Source organism: Scyliorhinus torazame, chromosome 1, assembly GCF_047496885.1.
Source record: "Scyliorhinus torazame isolate Kashiwa2021f chromosome 1, sScyTor2.1, whole genome shotgun sequence".
In the NCBI taxonomy this organism is placed as follows: Eukaryota; Metazoa; Chordata; class Chondrichthyes; order Carcharhiniformes; family Scyliorhinidae; genus Scyliorhinus; species Scyliorhinus torazame.
The window spans coordinates 336,698,530-336,717,684 of NC_092707.1; the positions used below are offsets into that span (position 1 = coordinate 336,698,530).

Sequence of the window (19,155 nt, forward strand, 5' to 3'; positions counted from 1 at the left end):
TTTAAAGATCCAATAAAACTGTGTTCTCAAAATGCACTGTCTTGTGGACAATGGGGAGGACTGTAATGTGTATTTCAAGCGGTAGGTTAGTTGTTAAATGTGTAGCATTTTGTAAATGGTTACATTGTAGATGGTAGGAAGTGGTTGGTGAGTAGATGGGCGAGAAGGTGGTGTCACTGGACTAGAGAGACCCAGGCTAATGTCCTGCTGACAGGTGTTCAAATCTCATTGCAGCAGCTGGTGGAATTTAAATTCAAATAATTAATATTTCTTTGAACACTTGTGCCAGCAATGCTGAATCAGGAGATCGCAATCGCCAACTGTCATTAAAAACAAACCCAGGAAAGGAAATATGCCATCCTTACCTGCTCTGGCCCACCTGTGACTTCAGACCCACAGTATTGTGTCTGACTCCTAGCTCCCATCCAAAATGGTCTAGCAGGCACTCAATTCAAGGGAACTTAAGGATGGGCAACAAATTCTGGCCTTGCCAGTGATGCCTACATCCCATGAAAGATTAAGTTCTGCAAAAGCAATTAGAACAACGATGATGGGTGTTTACTTTTTTCCTGGAGGAGGGGTTGTGAAACAATCTAATTTCATGATTCATCTGTTTTAGCAGTATAACTTTTATTGGAGATTGAAGTTTAAATGCTGATTATGAATACCCCTAGTGAGATGCTGGTAAACAGAAGTCTGAAGTAATGGCAATTGAAAAGGTGGCCAGTCTTCATTTAATAAAATCAGAGTTGGATGATAAGGGGGAGGAAGTGGCATCATTTGTCAACTGGAGGCCCAAGGTAAAGCTCTGGGTACGCAGATTTGACTCCTACCATAGCACCTGAAATGAAAAGCTAGTTTTGGGAATAGTGAACATGGAACAATGGTCATAAAGTCCACCAGATTCAGATCTTACCTGGCTGTTTAGCGCAGGGCTAAATCGCTGGCTTTGAAAGCAGACCAAGGCAGGCCAGCAGCACGGTTCAATTCCCGTAACAGCCTCCCCGAACAGGCGCCGCAATGTGGCGACTAGGGGCTTTTCACAATAACTTCATTGAAGCCTACTTGTGACAATAAGCGATTTTCATTTCATTTTATTTCATGTGTCTCCTGACCTACAGAAATGTGATTAACTCACAATTGCCCTCCGAAAGGGCCTAGCAAGCCACTCAGTTGTATCAAACAGCTACAAAGCCTACAAAAAGAAATGAAATCAGAAGGATCGCCCTGCATTGACCTCAAAACCAAAAACAACAAACTCAGACATACTGGGCGGGATTCTCTGATCCTGAGGCGAAGTGTTGATGCCGTCATAAACGCTGTCCCGTTTTGCGATGGTGTCAAAAGGCCCCCAGGAGCAGAGATCCTGTGCCTTACAGGGGGCCAGCATGGCGCTGGAGCGACTCACGCAGCTCCAGCTGCCGATACCGGCGTCAAACAGGAGCCGTGGGTCTGCGCATGCATGCTGCAACCGGTGCGAACTCCGCTAGTTTCCTTCTCGGCGCCGGCACCGACGCAACATGGCATGGAGCTACAGGGGTCCGGCGCGGAGTAAAAGAGGCCTCCACCAGGAGAGGCCGGCCTGTGGAGCCCCCCCCCCCCCCCCCCCCCGGGGTCGGATCCCCCCCCTTCCCCACAGGATGGATGCCGAGGTCCCGCCGGGTAAGACCACATGTGAACGGCGCCGGCAGGACTCGGCCTATCTCGACGCCCAGTCGGCCCATCCCGCGTGGAGAATCGCTGGGGGGGGGGGGGGCTGCGTAGAGTGGCCCCCGACCGGCACCGCGCAGACCACGCCAGCGCCAATGGCAGCGATTCTCCGGTTACCAGAGAATCGGCGGACCGGCGTTGGGGCATTGTCGCATGAATCGCACCCAGCCTGCCGATTCTACAACCCGGCCCGGGGTCAGAGAATCCCGCCCACTGTTCCTGCAAAGTCTTCCCAACTAACACCTGGGGGCTTGTGCCAAAATTGGGACAGATATCTCAAAAACTAGTTAGTCACACTTACAGACCAGATCCCACTACCAACATGACCAGATTGTCATCTCCCACCAACAGCACAGGCTCACAGTGGTGTACACGTGGGAGGGTGTTGCCCGCAAGTCCATAACATTGATTCTGGAACCCATGAGGTCTCATGGCATCAGGTTAGACATGGGCAAGGAAAACGACAGCTGATTACCATCTTCCCTCAGATGATGAATCAACACTCCTCCATGTTGAACACCACTTGAAGAAAGTGCAGAGTGTGGCAATGGCACAAAATATTCTCGGTGGATGGGGGATTTAAATCTTCACCATCAAGAGTGGCTCAGTAGCGCAACTACTGACCAAGCTGATGGAGCCCTAAATGGCGGAGCTGCTCGACTGGATCAGCAGTAGGTGGTGTGGGCAAAAAAGAAGGAAAAACCTACCTGACCTCACTAATCTACCTGTTGCAGTTGTATCTTCCCACCAAAATATTGATAGGAGTGACCACCACACAGTCCTTGTGGAGACAAGTATCTGTCTTCACATTGAGGATACCTTCCATTGTTTTGTGTGCCACACCCACCATGTTAAATGGGATAGAATTTGAACAAATTTAGAAAAGCAAACTGAACATTCATGAGGTGCTGTGGGCCATCTGCAGCAGCGGAATTGTATACATCCCCCACTCTAACAGGGGAACAACTCTGGTTCAATGAAGAGGGCAGGAGGGTGTGTCAGAAGCAGCACCAGGCACACCTGAAGGTTCAAGTGTCAACCTGGTGAAGCTACAACACAGGACTACCTGTGTGCCCAGCAGCGAAAGCAGCAATACTAGACAGAGCTAAGGGACACCTCAACCAGCAGATCAGATCTACGCTCAGCAGTCCTGCCACATCCAGCTGTGACTGGTGGTGGACAATGAAACAACTGGAAGAGGCGGTCCACAAATATCCTGATCCTCAATACTGCGGTAGCCTAGCACATCTGTGCAAAAGGTAAGGTTGATGTATTTACAGCCATTTTCTTCCAGAAGTGCCATGGGGATGATCCTTCTTGCTGAGGTCCCAGCATAACAGATACCAGTCTTCAGCCAATTTGGTTCACTTCATGTGTACTACAATATTCCAGCAAGAGTACTGAAGATTTGTGCTCCAGAACTAACTGCGCACCTAGCCAAGCCGGAAATCTAACCCAGCCCATTACTGCCTCATCTGTCTACCCTCGATCATCAGTAAAGTGATGGAAGGGGGCATGAACAATGCCATCAAACAGCACTTAATTAGTGCTCAGTGCACAGCACCAGCTCACTGATGCTCGGTTTGTGTTCCACCGGGCCCACTCAGCTTCTGACCTCATGACAACTTGAGGGCAAATATGGACAAAACCGCTGAACTAAAGAGCTGAGGTCAGATTAGCAAAACTGAATCCAATTGAGTCAGGGGGAAAACTGTGCCCCGGGTGGAGTTATATACCTAGCACAAAAGAAGATGGTTGTGGTTTCATCTCAATCTCTGGACATCATTGCAGGGGGTCGTAAAGAGGGTAGTGTCCTAGGCCCAACCATCTTCAGCTCCTTCATCAATACACTTTGTGGTAGCTCGAGAAACACTCTGGAAGCTTCCAGTAGTAACAAAGGGATTGTGGTGACCGTATTGCTACTGCAATTCACCACTGTATTGTACTTTACTATGTTGATGCCCCTGTGGGCTCCGCCTGTGGCTCTGCCGTCTCGTGTGAATTGATGGTCGCGTCAGGGATTAATTAATGAAAGGCAAAGACTGGTATCTATACAGGCACAGAACAAAATTGGATGGATAATTTTGTGTTAAAGCAGAGTGCAGAGGCAGGTGCTCTGCTGAGTGCCCTCTTCACTTGCTGTTACCTGGAATTCTTGGATTTGTATTGATACTAATGAGATTGAATTCCAAAAAGCAGAATAATAATTATTGAAAAGAAAACAGAAATGCTGGAAAAACTCACCAACTGTGGCAAGAGAAACAGAGTTAATGGGCGCGATTCAAAGATGGCGCTGCGCCCGGCGTGGTTCCGGGCACAACTGGTGAATAGCAGAAGAGGGCAAAATTGAGATTCGCACCGGGCAGGAATCATTTTGCAATTCACCCGGCCCGCTCACGATGGATAGATCCAGATCTCGCCCAAAATTGGCAAGAATGTCATTAACCCTAATTTGCATTCATTTCAATCTCATTAACGAGATTGAAGTTGAATGCAGTAGCTGGTCGCGAATTACCTGACTCCCCAGCGAGAAGTCATGTGGGCATTGTTTAATGCTCCTTTTCAAAAACGGGAAGCTGGCGCAATGGCTTTTGAGGGGAACTGAGAAGGTGAGTTGCCATTTCCATTTTCCGGCAAGCAGTTCAAGGGCACCGGAGCTGCTGCCCCAGTACTCAGTGCAGGGGTGGGAGACCCTTCAGCGGGGTTGGGGTTGTTTGGGGGCTGGAGGGGGCCAGGTCGGGGGTCGTCCCTGGGCCGAGGGAGGTGAGGGTCTTTGCATCTGTAAGGCTTTCAAGCCATCTTTAAATATTGTGGAGACCTGTAATCACAGCTACAGCCAATCACAGAATAATAGTGCAGAAGAGGTATTTTGGCCCATCGAGTCTGCACTGACGTAACTGATCCTTCAACTAAGGGGAACAGTTGCTCCCTATCTACCCTGTCCAAGCCCCTCATAACCTTGAGCACCTCGATCAGGTCGCCCTTCAGTCTTCTCTGCTCCAGTGAAAAATAACCCAAATAACCCAACCTTTTCTTCTTAACTTAAATGTTCCATTCCAGGCAACATCCTGGTTAATCGCCTCTGCACCCGCTCCAGTGCAATCACATCCTTCCTATCATGTGGCGACCAGAATTGCACACAGTACTCCAGCTGTGATCTCACCAAAGCTCTATACAACTCCAACCTGATCTCCCTGCTTTTGTAATCTATGCCTCGCTTGATAAAGGCAAGTGTCCCATCTGCTTTTTTCACTCCCCTATTAACCCACCATTCTGCCTTCTGAGGTCTCTGTACAAACGCACCAAGGTCCCTTTGTTCCTCAGAACATCCCAGTGTCAGGCATTCATTCAATACTTCGTTGTCAAATTACTCCTTCCAAAGTGTATCACCTCACACTTTTCAAGGTTAAATTTCATCTGCCACTTTTCTGCCCATTTGACCATCCCGTCTAGATCTTCCCGTAACCCAAGACACTCAACCTCACTGTTGACCACCCAACCAATCTTTGTGTCATCCACAAACTTATTGATCCTACCCCCCCCCCACATAAGTCATCTATGTTGTTTATATAAATGACAAACAATCGGGGACCTAGAACAGATCCCAGTGGGACCACATTAATTGTTCTCCAGTACTCTGGCACCTCCCCCGTGGCCAGAGAGGAATTAAAAATTTGGGTCAGAGCTCCTGCAATCTCCTCCATTGCCTCCCACAGCACCCTGGGATACAAATCATCCGGACCTGGAGAGTTGCCCACGTTTAAGCTACCAACAACCCCAATACCATGTCACTCCCAATGACAATTTGCTCAAGCTCACAATCTCTCTCCCTGAGTTCTATATCTACCTCCTCATTCTCTTGGGTGTCTGTCCTACCAAACTTACCCAGTGCAGAGCCCTGCTGCATCTTCTCTCCAGAAAGTTAATTTCACACTCGCCAACTTTGAGCATCCTCTCGCTTCACAGCTGAAGGCTATTTCACATGAGGAATTAGCCTTGTTAATTGCGAGAGCCCTTCATGCTCCTGAACTCTCAATGCCTCCTCGAAGGCACAGGTGTCTCTGAGGATGATTAATGCACTGCATATCCAGCAAGCCTTGATGCCTGAAGTGTGCCTGAACTCAAGGAACGTCAGCACCATAGAGTCAGCTGCCAACACTCAAACACTGAAGAGCAAGGCTTCACCACTGAGTATCCTCTCGTGGCCACAGGTAAGTGTGTGGATGAGCAGAGAGCACAGTCTCCCTAATGTTCCCACAGAGTGAGTGCACAGAGCAAATTTTGCCAGCATAACTGGCTCACTGGATGACATTCTGAGAGAAGGCAGAACAGTCATTGTAAGGTGGGGGAGGCTTAGGGGATTTGAGGGTCCCAGGGTAGAATTCTTAACTGATTGGTGGTCTCTCTCTTTCTCCAATTCCTTTCAGATAAAACAATGTTCGTTGGTGTGGATCCTGTGGAGGCTGCCTTCACTATGCTTGTGGTAGCCGAGGCTGGCAGATGCCGTAGAAGGCAGCAAGGCCAACAGAGGCTGGAGGTAGCACCCCATATGAAGGAGGCTGCCATTCACCAGGAAGACCCGGCCGTCCATCAGGCTGAGGAGAGACCCAGAAGGGTAGGTCAATTATAGCCCACGGTATTATTATTATTAGCATTATCAGTGACCCCTCCCACCCAGGCTTTGCCTTCTTTCAGACCCTTCCATCGGGCAGAAGGTACAGACGTCTGAAGACCCGCACAGCCAGACATAGGAACCGCTTCTTCCCCACAGCTACAAGACTCCTCAACGACTCTCCCTTGGACTGATCTGTTTATCCAGGAGGTGGCAGATGCTGTGTATGCCCAGGCATCCGACTATATCATGTTCAACCTGGACCAGGCCCAACAAGATGCCCGGGCTGCATATTTTTCTGCCATTGCTGGAATGCCCAACTCTAGGGCCAGGGAGCGACCGATGGTATGCATGTCGCCCTGCAAGCACCAGGGCATCAGGGAGTGCCCTACATTAATAGCAGGGGTTCCAGTCCCACGTACGACCAACACCTCTGGGTCATGCCCATGTAGAATATAGAACATAGAACATTACAGCGCAGTACAGGCCCTTTGGCCCTCGATGTTGCGCCGACCTGTAAAACCACTCTAAAGCCCATCTACACTATTCCCTTATTGTCCATCTGTCTATCCAATGACCATTTGAATGTCCTTAGTGTTGGCGAGTCCACTACTGTTGCAGGCAGAGCATTCCATGCCCTTACTACTCTCTGAGTAAAGAACCTACCTCTGACATCTGTCTTATATCTATCTCCCCTCAATTTAAAGCTATGTCCCCTCATGCTAGACATCATCATCCGAGGAAAAAGGCTCTCACTGTCCACCCTATCCAATCCTCTGATTATCTTGTATGCCTCAATTAAGTCACCTCTTAACCTTCTTCTCTCTAACGAAAACAGCCTCAAGTCCCTCAGCCTTTCCTCATAAGATCTTCCCTCCATACCAGGCTACATTCTGGTAAATCTCCTCTGCACCCTTTCCAATGCTTCCACATCCTTCCTATAATGCGGTGACCAGAATTGTACGCAATACTCTAAATGCGGCCGCACCAGAGTTTTGTATAGCTGCAACATGACCTCATGGCTCCTAAACTCAATCCCTCTACCAATAAAAGCTAACACACCGTACGCCTTCTTAACAACCCTCTCAACCTGGGTGGCAACTTTCAGGGATCGATGTACATGGACACCGAGATCTCTCTGCTCATCCACACTGCCAAGAATCTTACCATTAGCCCAGTACTCAGTCTTCCTGTTATTCCTTCCAAAATGAATGTGTGCCCACTACCCAGGGAGCATGCATGACAGCTACATCCTGGGGCACTTGGAGATCCCCACTGTCTTTGTTAACCACATCAGGATGACAGGTTGGCTCGTGGGGGACAAGGGATACTTACTGAAGACATGGCCAATGAAGCCAGTGTGAATACCTGAGGTCGAGGTGGAGACCGTATACAATGAGGCCCACATTGCCACCCGTGCTGTCATTGAGTGGTACATAGGCCTGCTGAAAATGTGGTTCTGATGCTTTGACCGCTCTGGCAGTGCCTTGCAGTACACTGCCCAGAGGGTCTTCCGCTTTGTGGTGGTCGACTGTCCCCTCCACAATCTGGGCAATCTCCACAGCAGCGGGGAGACTTGATGGTTGAGGAGGCAGAGGGACATTCAGCTTCATGTGAAGAGGAGGAGGCAGACCAGCAGTGTCTTGAGGACAAATCTGAGAGCCGGAGGATGGAGGACAGGCAGCGGCGAGGGTCAGACATGCGAGGAGGACCGGAGAGCCCCTCATAGATTCCAAATTCTCCTAGGCTGAGGCTGTATCCGCCAGCTCAACCCCCCACCCCCTCCACGACTATCCTGTTCCCCCTTCCAAGGATCTGTGTAACGTCATTACAGGGCGAAGGGCCTGCGTTGGCTCTGTCAGCAAATCACTATAAAAGGCAGGAAAGTGATGGTCACTCACCATTAGGAAAGCTATGGTGCTCCTCAGAATCTGAAAGTCTGACTCCTGTTGTTCTGACAGTGCACTCACATCCATCCTCTGAACGGAGTCTTCAGTTGGGAGCTTTTCTTTTTGAATCATTGTGCCCGGCCGTGAGGCCGAGGGAGGGGGTTGAGCTGCTACAGTAGCTGCTACTAGTCTCCCTAGCTACAGATAATGCCCTCACCCGTGCCTACTTCGTGCTCCTCACTCTTCCTGTTCTTCCGTGGTCTAGTACTGCATCCAGATGTGTCCCGAGGATGCACATCAGATGTGGAGGCAGCCTGCTTCTTTTCACACCCTGTGGCCTTTGATGCCCATGGCAGACATCTTCTGGAGTGCCTGGAGTCGGAGGGCTCCAGCCAACTTGCCAGTACCACTGGCATCCCTGTACCACTCTGTTCTGTCCACTGCCCTTGGTGTCAGGATGAGGGGAAAAAATCAGAAGAACTGGAGACTGCCTTAGTCTCCTTGGTGCCAGGCCCTGGGTTGACCTCCAGTGCTTCCTCCTCCCTGAGGGTGCCGGCGGGGCCCTGGGGGACCCATGGGACATATGGGCAGCTGGAGTCAGCTCCAGAAGCCTCCAAGTCATCTGGTTCTGCCAGTCCTGGAGGCCCCCCATTGGCTGCACCATGGCATCGATGCCCTCAGCGATTGTCTTCTGTGACTGGGCCACGCTCTGGAGTGTTGCGGCAAAATCCACTCTTTTACAAATGCACTGTCCCTGATTTCAGTAATCAAGCCCAGTTATTTTACATTGACAATATATGGATTGATCTTAGCCATGCTGACTTCAAATCGAACATGTATACATTGTAATGATAACTTCGATAAAGATCATGCATATAATGCAATTAAAATATTTAAAGTGCAGATTCAAGGAATGGATATGTTTTCTTCAATACGCATAAAAGAGCTTCCAAGAAATCTGGAGGAAGTACAAAGAAAGTTTTTGAAAAAAATAAAGAAAAGTTGACAAAAAAGTCTCTGCTCCCTTAACAGTCCCTTTTCACCTTTAGTTTTCTTGTTTACCTGCACTGAGCGAAATGCACAACGCAATCCTGTCCTAACAGATTAGAAATCACACTACGGCCGTTACAACCAAAAAGGTCAGCTGGAAGATTGTACACTGTGCTAATGGAATGGTGATTCACATAATGGGAATCTCCACTCCATGTTCTAACCATTGCATTACTTTCTATGCCGGGGGTCAATCCTTGAGAGTGATATTATTGTGTGAATGTTTCATACATTCTATCAACTTCATCTCTGCCACTTTAGAGGCATTAACCCATTTAAAACAAATGGATTACTGTTCCTATTAAAATGGAAGAGAGAAGAATTTTATGGTATTGGAGCTATGATTTTGTGATCTATTGTTCGCAGTCGGGAGTGCCACCCACCAGGAGCACATCAAGGAAATGTCATGATTTTCAATCCATTAAAATTAAGTTTAAATTTGTACTAAAAAGGATGGGTTGCAAATTTGTACAAACAAAAATTCTGAAGGCATCCCTACACAAAGAGCAACGCATCACACAATCACTTCTTAAATTTTTATGCAGCTCAAAGTAATTTACATGCTTAAATCTCACTGTTTGAACTGTAAAATAATATCTGAATTTTAAACTAGTTTTATAAAATTATGTCAGTTATTAATTCTTGTTCTACTTACAAGTAGTTTGAATTACAGCAACCCTCCCCAATTATAGTAGGTCGAGTACAATCTTAAATTAAAATAACTACTGATTCATCTCACAGCTCTTTCCACAACCATAGTGTAACTGTTTACATGACTATACCTTAGTATTTTCCCCCAAAAATTATAATGTGAATTCTGTATAGATTAACTGTTTGACAGCTGAAATACCCTGGGAATTTTTTTATATTAGTTAGAACTTTAGTAATCATGGGAAATGGGAACTGATTTTTTTCAGGCTCCAATAGCGACAGAGCCTCACCAGTGAGAAGTGGGGTTTGCAAACATCGGTCATGCAGACAAGCCAGCTGATTCATAGCAGCTCACATTTTTGCGAGGAAGAAAGATATCAGCATTTATCAGGCACTGATGGCAAATACAAGCTTCATCATAGGTTTCACAACATGTAAATTAATTTTGTGGCCGCCTTGTTGCTTTCCAGATGACAATGTTCTTGGTTAATATGAGACAAACTCAGTAGTGTGAAGGTTTGGTCTGGAGTTTGGGGGTTCACATGTTAGCATGGATAAAGGATTGATTGATCGAAAGAAAATGAGGTCATTTTCAAGTTGGCAGATGGTTACTAGTTGGGTGCGGCGAGGATCATTGCTTTGGTTTCATCTAGTTGCAGTCTATAACAATGCCTTAGATGAAGGGACCAAGTATAATGTAACTACATTTGCTGAAAATACAAAGCTAGGTGCAAAGGTAAGTGCTGAAGAGGATGCAAAGAGACAGAAAAGGGAGCATTTTCCTTTGGTTGTTCGTAATAGTCAGAGCAGAGACCATACTCAGCCAGCCTACACTTGCAAAACCTCCAAGTAAACTTTTATTGTTTGATGTGATTCTATGATAGGACAGCATTTGCTGAATCAATCCTAATATCTACACTAACAAGCAATTCAAGATAATCATTCAAGCTCATAACATGGCTCATTTACACTTGCTAGAAGCAATGTACATTCATGTGCAGGGACCCATTCTCTGCAACAACAAAAGGGATATGTACAAGGTTTATGCCTTCTTTGAATTACCCAGGTAAGGTTTTGGTAATACTAAGTTTTAGGGTTCTTTATCAGTTTGAAGTAATATTTTAGACTTTTGCCTTAGCCCTAAGTAGTGCAGCTTGAATTGGTGTCTGAGAAAGACAATTAAATAGTTAAAGGCAGGCTGAGAACTGTCACAGCAGCTGTTTATGTGTCAATTTGTCTTGTTCAAAACATCCACCACATTTGTTTTAATTACACTATGTGCAATTCAAGGTTCCTTTGACAGCTTTAAAGAAATAAGCAAAAGGTTTAAACTCAGCAGCTTGATTTTGTAGGAACGTTTCTCTAGCAAGATTCATGTATATTAAATAGGTTTTATCCTACTACCTTGATCAAATAACCAGATTTGTAGGACAGAAATAAAAACATAAAATGCTGGAAAAACTCAGCTGTCTAGCACTATCTGAGGAGAAAGAAACAAGAGTTGACGTTTCGAGTACACGTGACTCTTCTTTAGAGCTAAAGAGAGGGAGAAATGTGATGAATTTTATACTGTATAATGGGGTAAGTGGAACAAAGTAGAAGGTCAGTGATAGGTGGGAGACAGGAGAGATTGCTGCAAGGATGTGTGCAAGACTTGTCCCTCCACATCAGGAATAGGGGGGGGGGGGGGGGGCGGGGGGGGGGGAAGAAGAAAATCAGGGCAGACAGGCAAAATAGCACCACAATCTGCGAGTAGCCTTTCCTGCTAGAAATCCCTCTAAGTCTGGTATTACAATCCCAGACCCCAACAGTGGCTAGGATACTGGACCGAAACCTCAATCCTTTAGTTTATTTTGTAAGACTGTGTGGAAAGAATGATTTGCTCCAGGAGTGATTGCACGAAGAAATAAGGATTGGGTATTTTTAAAACAAAACTTTATTCGGAATACAATATTAAACTCTTTAACATCACGCCTGAAAAGAACAGCTTTCAATTACTACTTCTCAATTTCACATTAAACAATAAAAGAAACATAAAGCTCCCAATCTATCCTAAAATCAGCGTGCATTGGGTAATACTTTCTTTATAAAACAAATTTGGCTCCTGTTAAAACCCTTTCAAACACTGGCTGAATATCTTCAAAAAGGTGGTTCACCTGTCGTGTGTCAACTTCTTCCTTCTCCCCAGACCAGAATGCTCTGCTTTAAATATTATTGCTCTTTTATAACTATCGTACTGTGAGAGAATTGTGGACTCCGTGTCAGACAGATCAGACTTCACCTACATCCTCTCTCCAAATCCTTCTCTAAAAATTGACTCTCGCCATTCCTTGGCTCCACCCAGCAATTACATTATTTCCCGAAGCTGAAAAACAAATGAACTCTACACTCTGAAAGTACCTTAAACCCCCAGGCACTTCACCCAGTCAAGCCATGGTGCATTAGCCCAAGTTGAAAACCACATTTCTTTGGTCAATTTCACCTTCTGCCTCCTAGAATCGCCCAGGCCTTTCCAAAACAGAATCCGTTTTTTGAAAAAACATGATCAATTCAGTCAAACACACAATAACCTCCAGCTTTTAAGCCTTAAATTGTCCCGATATTTAAAAGCCAATATTTCCAAAATCCTCCATTCATCACAGAATCTCCCCAAGGCCAAAGGAAAAGGCAAAGTGTCATTGAAGCACTGAGAAAGATCTCGCTAAGCGCACCATTCAGCAGACTTTAACTCCAGTCTGCTGAATTGTACCCCAAATTTAATCATCCAGAGGGTGGTGAATCTTGAAAAATCTCAACTTAAGAGTGCCATGGATCCAAAGATTTTGAGTGCATTCAAAATGAGGATCAAATGATTTGTTTAATGCTAAAAGGAATCAAAGGATAAGGGGTAGGTGGAAAAGTGGAGTTGGGATGTAAGATCAGACATTACCATATTGAATGGTGTGGCTGAGTTGATGGGTTGCATGACCTACTGCTGCTTAAGCAGAATCAACTACTTAAGAATTAACATTTTTTAATCAGCAGAAACTAATTTGTTTGCATAGCATGTTGCCTTATTAATATATTCATTTTAATGATGTGTATGTCCTATCTATAAATGGGTCTTGCAGTACAGCACCCATTTCTTTTTATCTATCTTCCTTCTAGCTACTGCTTCACTTCCAACAGTCAAAAAGGACAATATAGAACTTGCTTAGAGGGTTCCATGGCTGCTCCTAGATTTGGAGGAAAAAATAGCATTTCCGCAAGGATCAGAATGGCCGGGGTGATTATATTGCATACATACCCATCTTTACTTCCAAGACCCACTTCTACTGACACAGACTTGGGTGCACAGAGGGGTGTGTCAGACAGCTCTTCCAACTCTTGGGAGGCTGGACTACAGATAAATTATACCAGAGAGATGGTTCTTGTTCTGAGTATGCAATAAACAGTTGTGCTCCTGTATCTTTGCTGGCTAATGGCATTTTTTGCAAACTAAGTTAGTTGACCATCCAAAGATGCATCAAGCAAATGACAGAGTCTGGACTAAAGGGGCAATACTTCCAACAAAACAAATTCCTGTGAAAAGGAGGCATCAGCTCACTGAGGCACAGAACATTCACTATGTGCCTGGGTCCATAAAATTACATAGAATTTGGATTTGGATTTTTGTTTATTGTCACGTGTACCGAGGTATTTTCTGCAAGCAGCTCAACAGATCACTAAGTACATGAAAAGAAAATAATAGACAATACATAATAGGGCAACACAAGGTACACAATGTAACTACATAAACACCGGCATCGGGTGAAGCATACAGGGGTGTAGTGTTAATGAGGTCAGTCCATAAGAGGGTCGTTTTGGAGTCTGGTAGCATTAATAGCACAGAAACAGGCCATTCAGCTCAACTTGTCTCTGTTGCTGTTTATGTTCCAGCAGCCCCGTTTCATGTGACCCAATCGGCATATCCTTCTATTCTTTTCTTCTCATGGACATATCTATCTTCCCATTAAATTTGTCTACACTCATCTCACTACTCTAAGTCATAGGAAGTTCCACATTCTAAATATTCTCTGGATAAAGACATTTCTCTCAAATACTTTATTGATGTATTAATGATTGTCATATATTTGTATCCGCTATACCACTTCTATAGTTATTTTGATGCAAACCACCAATGTTTGAAAATATAATTTGAAACTACTGTTACATTTTTATTTCTAGTACATTTTTATTGTTGGTAAAGAGTTACATTCAGCACTCATTCTAGCATTTTATTAGCATATATCTATTAACTCAGCATTATTTACTCTGAAGTTGGTTATGGTGCCAAACCAGTGCTCGCGGTATGAAGACTTGATAGAGTTCGAGACTAGTGATGGGTATTCGTGCGTGCAATTTTTAACTCCTCTGCACAGAAAATAAATTTCCACATCTTTATTACTAGTCAGAACTAAGAACTAAAAAAGCAAATAAAATGCCTTCTGCTATCTCAAGAGATTGAAAAAAATCTGTGCGGCGATGCATAGAAGCAGACAGAATGCCCTGTGGATGTGGTTACCGACCGGTCTTATGAGCCAGCCAGGGAAGGGGGGAGAAAAAAAATCAAAAATGGTCTAATATAATCTCCAAACGATACTGAAAATAAAATGAAATGAAAATCGCTTATTGTGACAAGTGGGCTTCAAATTAAGTTACTGTGAAAAGCCCCTAGTCGCAACAGTCCGGTGCCTGTTCGGGGAGGCTGTATAGAATATCAAAATGTGCAAGACAGGACATGACATTGAAGAATAATTATTCATTAAATATTTGTGACATTCTTTTTCACCAATTTTAGCTTTGATTATATTGAAATGATAGAACATTTTCCAACATGCATGTGGGAACTATTGTAACTATAGATTAAATAAGCGGCACGGTGGCACAGTGGTTAGCACTGTTGCTTCACAGTACCAGGGACCTGGGTTTGATTCCTGGCTTGGGTAACTGTCTGTGCGGTGTCTGCACATTCTCCCCATGTCTACGTGGGTTTCCTCCGGGTGCTCCGGTTTCCTCCCACAAAATCACGAAAGGTGTGCTTGTTAGGTGAATTGGACATTCTGAATTCTCCCTCAGTATACCCGAAAAGGCACCAGAGTGTGGCGACGACAGGATTTTCACAGTAACTTCATTGCAGTGTTGATGTAAGCCTACTTGTGACACGAATAAAGATTATTATTATTAAGGATGTCAATTTGATTATACTTAATGTAACAAGTTTACACAATGCATGGAATTAAAGATCCTTCTTTTCCAGGTATAATTGCAATGTAATTGTAATGACTTGCTAGCCAACATAATGTATGGATTATGAAGTATTTTGTGGGAATGTGATAGAACGTTTTCATCACATCCTTCATTCATATTGAAAAATTCCTGTTGCATTACTCACATTACATCCTTGAGGTCAGGCTTCAACCATACTGTGAAGGTAAATGAGCTTCCAAAGCCAAGATTTTGAAGAGGAGGTGCAGTGTAGCAATCTGTTTGATTCCAAAATATAAAGCTGGTGGAATTCCTTGAAGACCCTGGTCTCAAATCATGCTCGTCCTCAGTGACACAAGTGCGTAAGCCTCTGGAGAAAAGATCGGCATAGGAGGGTGAGGATGATCTAAAAGGGCATTCTTGAATGCAGAATTGCTGGGTACAGGACAATGTGCTTTCCGGGGTAGTGCTGCTAAGACAGAATGTGTTCCTCACTGGCAGTCCACAGGTTGCTTGAGATGGCACAGTGGATACATTTTTGTGCGCTCCTATGTTTTGAAGCCTCGGAAAATAACCCTGTGAATGAACAACTCTTGACAAAATGTAACATACGCATAAAAGAACTTCAATTGCTTGGAACAACAATGCAACACCCTTTCTTAGTAAAAGACAGGTCATCCTTGCTGTAGGGTATCCTCTCAATAATGTGAAGTTAAATGTTTGACTGCAGACACACTGAAGATGACATTTTCACCATCCAGTAGCTCAATACTCTCGAGTTCAAAGTTCAGGAATTGAACAGTGTACTGAATTATACACAAGTCCATACACCAGTCCCATTCGGATGCAAAACTCCATTACTTATAAAGGCAAGTAGGATTTGAGACTTCAGTTCCTCAAGTTGTAATTAGGAGTGGGACCTGGGGAAGAGTTGAACAAAATATTTCAGTGACATAATAAAATCAGTAAGAAGTCTTACAACACCAGGTTAAAGTCCAACAGGTTTGTTTCGATATCACTAGCTTTCGGAGCGCTGCTCCTTCCTCAGATGAATGAAGAGGTATGTTACAGAAACATATATATAGACAGATTCAAAGATGCCAGATAATGCTTGGAATGCAAGCATTAGCTGGTGATTAAATCTTTACAGATCCAGAGATGGGGTAACCCCAGGTTAAAGAGGTGTGAATTGTGTCAAGCCAGGGCAGTTGGTAGGATTTGCAGGCCAGATGGTGGGGGATGAATGTAATGCGACATGAATCCCAGGTCCCGGTTGAGGCTGCACTCATGTGTGCGGAACTTGGCTACAAGTTTCTGCTCGGCGATTCTGCGTTGTCGCGCGTCCTGACAGCCGCCTTGGAGAACGCTTACCCGGAAATCAGAGGCTGAATGCCCTTGACTGCTGAAGTGTTCCCCGACTGGAAGGGAACATTCCTGCCTGGTGATTGTCGCACGATGTCCGTTCATTCGTTGTTGCAGCGCCTGCATGGCTGGGTAGTTTGCTGCAAACAATGGTTTTTTTTAGGTTGCGCGGTTGTTTGAAGGCAAGTAGAAACTACGACATCTTCTTCACAGCCTTAAACACGTCATCAATGAAGATGAACATCTTGCCAAGGTCACCCCCACTACTTGCCTTCAAACAACCGTTCAACCTCAAACAAACCATTGTTTGCAGCAAACTACCCAGCCTTCAGAACAGTGACCACGACACCACACAACCCTGTCATGGCAATCTCTGCAAGACGTGCTAGATCATCTACATGGATACCACCATTACACGTGAGAACACCACCCACCAGGTACGTGGTAGATACCCCTGCGACTCGGCCAAAGTTGTCTACCTCATACGCTACAGGAATGGATGTCCCGAAGCGTGGTACATTGGCGAGACCATGCAGACGCTGCGACAATGAATGAACGGACATCGCGTGACAATCACCAGGCAGGAATATTCCCTTTCAGTTGGGGAACACTTCAGCAGTCAAGGGCATTCAGCCTCTGATCTCCGGGTAAGCGTTCTCCAAGGCGACCTTCAGGACGCGCGACAACGCAGAATTGCCGAGCAGAAACTTACAGCCAAGTTCCACACACATGAGTGCGGCCTCAACCGGGACCTGGGATTCATGTCACATTACATTCATCCCCCACCATCTGGCCTGCGAAATCCTACCAACTGTCCTGGCTTGACACAATTTACACCTCTTTAACCTGGGGTTACCCCGGGCGCGATTCTCCACTCCCATGCCGGTTGGGAGAATCGCCTGGGCCGCCAAAATTTCCGGGGACGCCGGTCCGATGCCCTCCCGCGATTCTCCCAAGCGGCGGGAACGGCCCGGTCGAGTTTCGCGGGCCGCAGGCTGGAGAATCGCCGGAGACACCCAAAACGGCGATTCTCCGCCACCCCCGCTATTCTGAGGCCCGGATGGGCCGAGCGGCCAGGCCAAAACGGCGGGTTCCCCCGGCGCAGTCCACACCTGGTCGCTGCAGTCGTGGGCGGTGCGTGAACGCTGGGGGGGGGGGGGGGGGGGCGGCGGCCTGCGGGGGGGCGAGGGGGGATCCTCACCGGGGCGTACCTCCGATGTGGGGTGGCCCGCGATCGGTGCCCACCGATCGTCGGGCCATCCTCTCTGAAGGAGGACCTCCTTCCTTCCGCGGCCCCGCAAGATCCATCCGCCATCTTCTTGCGTGGCAGATTTGGACAGGACGGCAACCACGCATGCGCGGGTTGGCGCCGGCCGAAAAGGACTGGCGTGGGTAGATGACGCGGCCCAGATACTGGCCCATTGTCAGGGCCTGAATCGGTTGGGACCGGTGCCGTTCCGCGCCGTCGTGAACATCGACGGCGTTCACGACGGCGCGGTCACTTCGGCGTGGGGGTGGAGAATCCCACCCCTCATCTCTGGATCTGTAAAGATTTAATCACCAGCTAATGCTCGCATTCCAAGCATTGTCTGGCATCTTTGAATCTGTCTATATATATGTTTCTGGAACATACCTCTTCATTCACCTGAGGAAGGAGCAGTGCTCCGAAAGCTCGTGACATCAAACAAACCTGTTGGACTTTAACCTGGTGTTGTAAGACTTCTTACTGTGCTCACCCCAGTCCATCGCCGGCATCTCCACATCATAATAAAATCAAGTGCAGTAATTTTTTTAACACGTTTTCTACAAATATAATTTGGTTGAAAAGCAAAGTTCTACACGATAGTATTTTAAACATAAATTGCAGAGATCGCTGCGGCGCAAACAGTTACTTAATCCGAAATTTTAAAAAACGGTTTTCGACAAGGGTAAAGCTGAAAATTTAGCGCCACTACTTCAATTTAAATTGCGCAGGGAAGTTTTTGCGCGCGCGCTCCACTCCCGTCGTGAACACACTCACTTTCAGTGTGATTTTCCACAAGTAGATGCAAGTTAACGCCAACATAACGCCGATCCCCATTAAATGCTAATTTTGCAACCAGGAATGAATATAATAAAAAGTCCACGTCGTATGTTCCTTACCCGACATTCGTGCAGGACCTTCGCCCTCAGTAAGCTGATTACACCGCAGTGCCATATGGCATGCACTCTCACACACACAAAAAACTAAAGCATTCAAAACATAAAACTCTATAGCGACTGGAAAATAATAATAATTTGGTACTGAAATGCAGTGGGGGGGGGGGGGGGGGGGGTTCCGCGCGTTAAAAAAGAATCCCTCTCAGTTAAATGCCAATTCGTCCAACTGCGCAATAAGACAAGTGGAAGGGAGGTGAATTCAGACTTACTGCCGCTTCCACAGCAATAAGCTCTCAAAGGGAGAGAGACACACGCTGTAATGTCGCTAGGCAACCAGACTGTGGAGTGAGCTGGGCTTCTGGCCTCGGCTCCACACAACGCCAGCTGTGCATTCATCTATTTAACAAGAGCCTTACCTGTGCCCTCAATCCTGCCCCAACCTTACCTGTGCCCTTAATTCTGCCCCAATTTACCTGTGCCCTTAATCCTGTCCCAACCTTACCTGTGTCCTGAATG

The 19,155-nt window shown here is 46.1% G+C and overlaps 1 protein-coding gene across 1 annotated transcript in view; it reads right to left on the reverse strand.

Moving 5' to 3' along the window:
* The window catches only part of ush2a (Usher syndrome 2A (autosomal recessive, mild)), a 1,730,413-nt gene extending 1,711,619 nt beyond the window's left edge, over positions 1 to 18,794 (reverse strand). Inside the window, exons 1-2 of the mRNA XM_072506478.1 lie at positions 18,643 to 18,794; positions 15,326 to 16,058 (exon numbers count right to left, since the gene is read on the reverse strand). Coding sequence (XP_072362579.1) covers positions 15,326 to 15,816 — 491 coding nt within the window. The 5' untranslated portion in view covers positions 15,817 to 16,058; positions 18,643 to 18,794. The remainder of the gene's footprint in view (positions 1 to 15,325; positions 16,059 to 18,642) is intronic.
* Between the last annotated feature and the right edge of the window lie 361 nt (positions 18,795 to 19,155).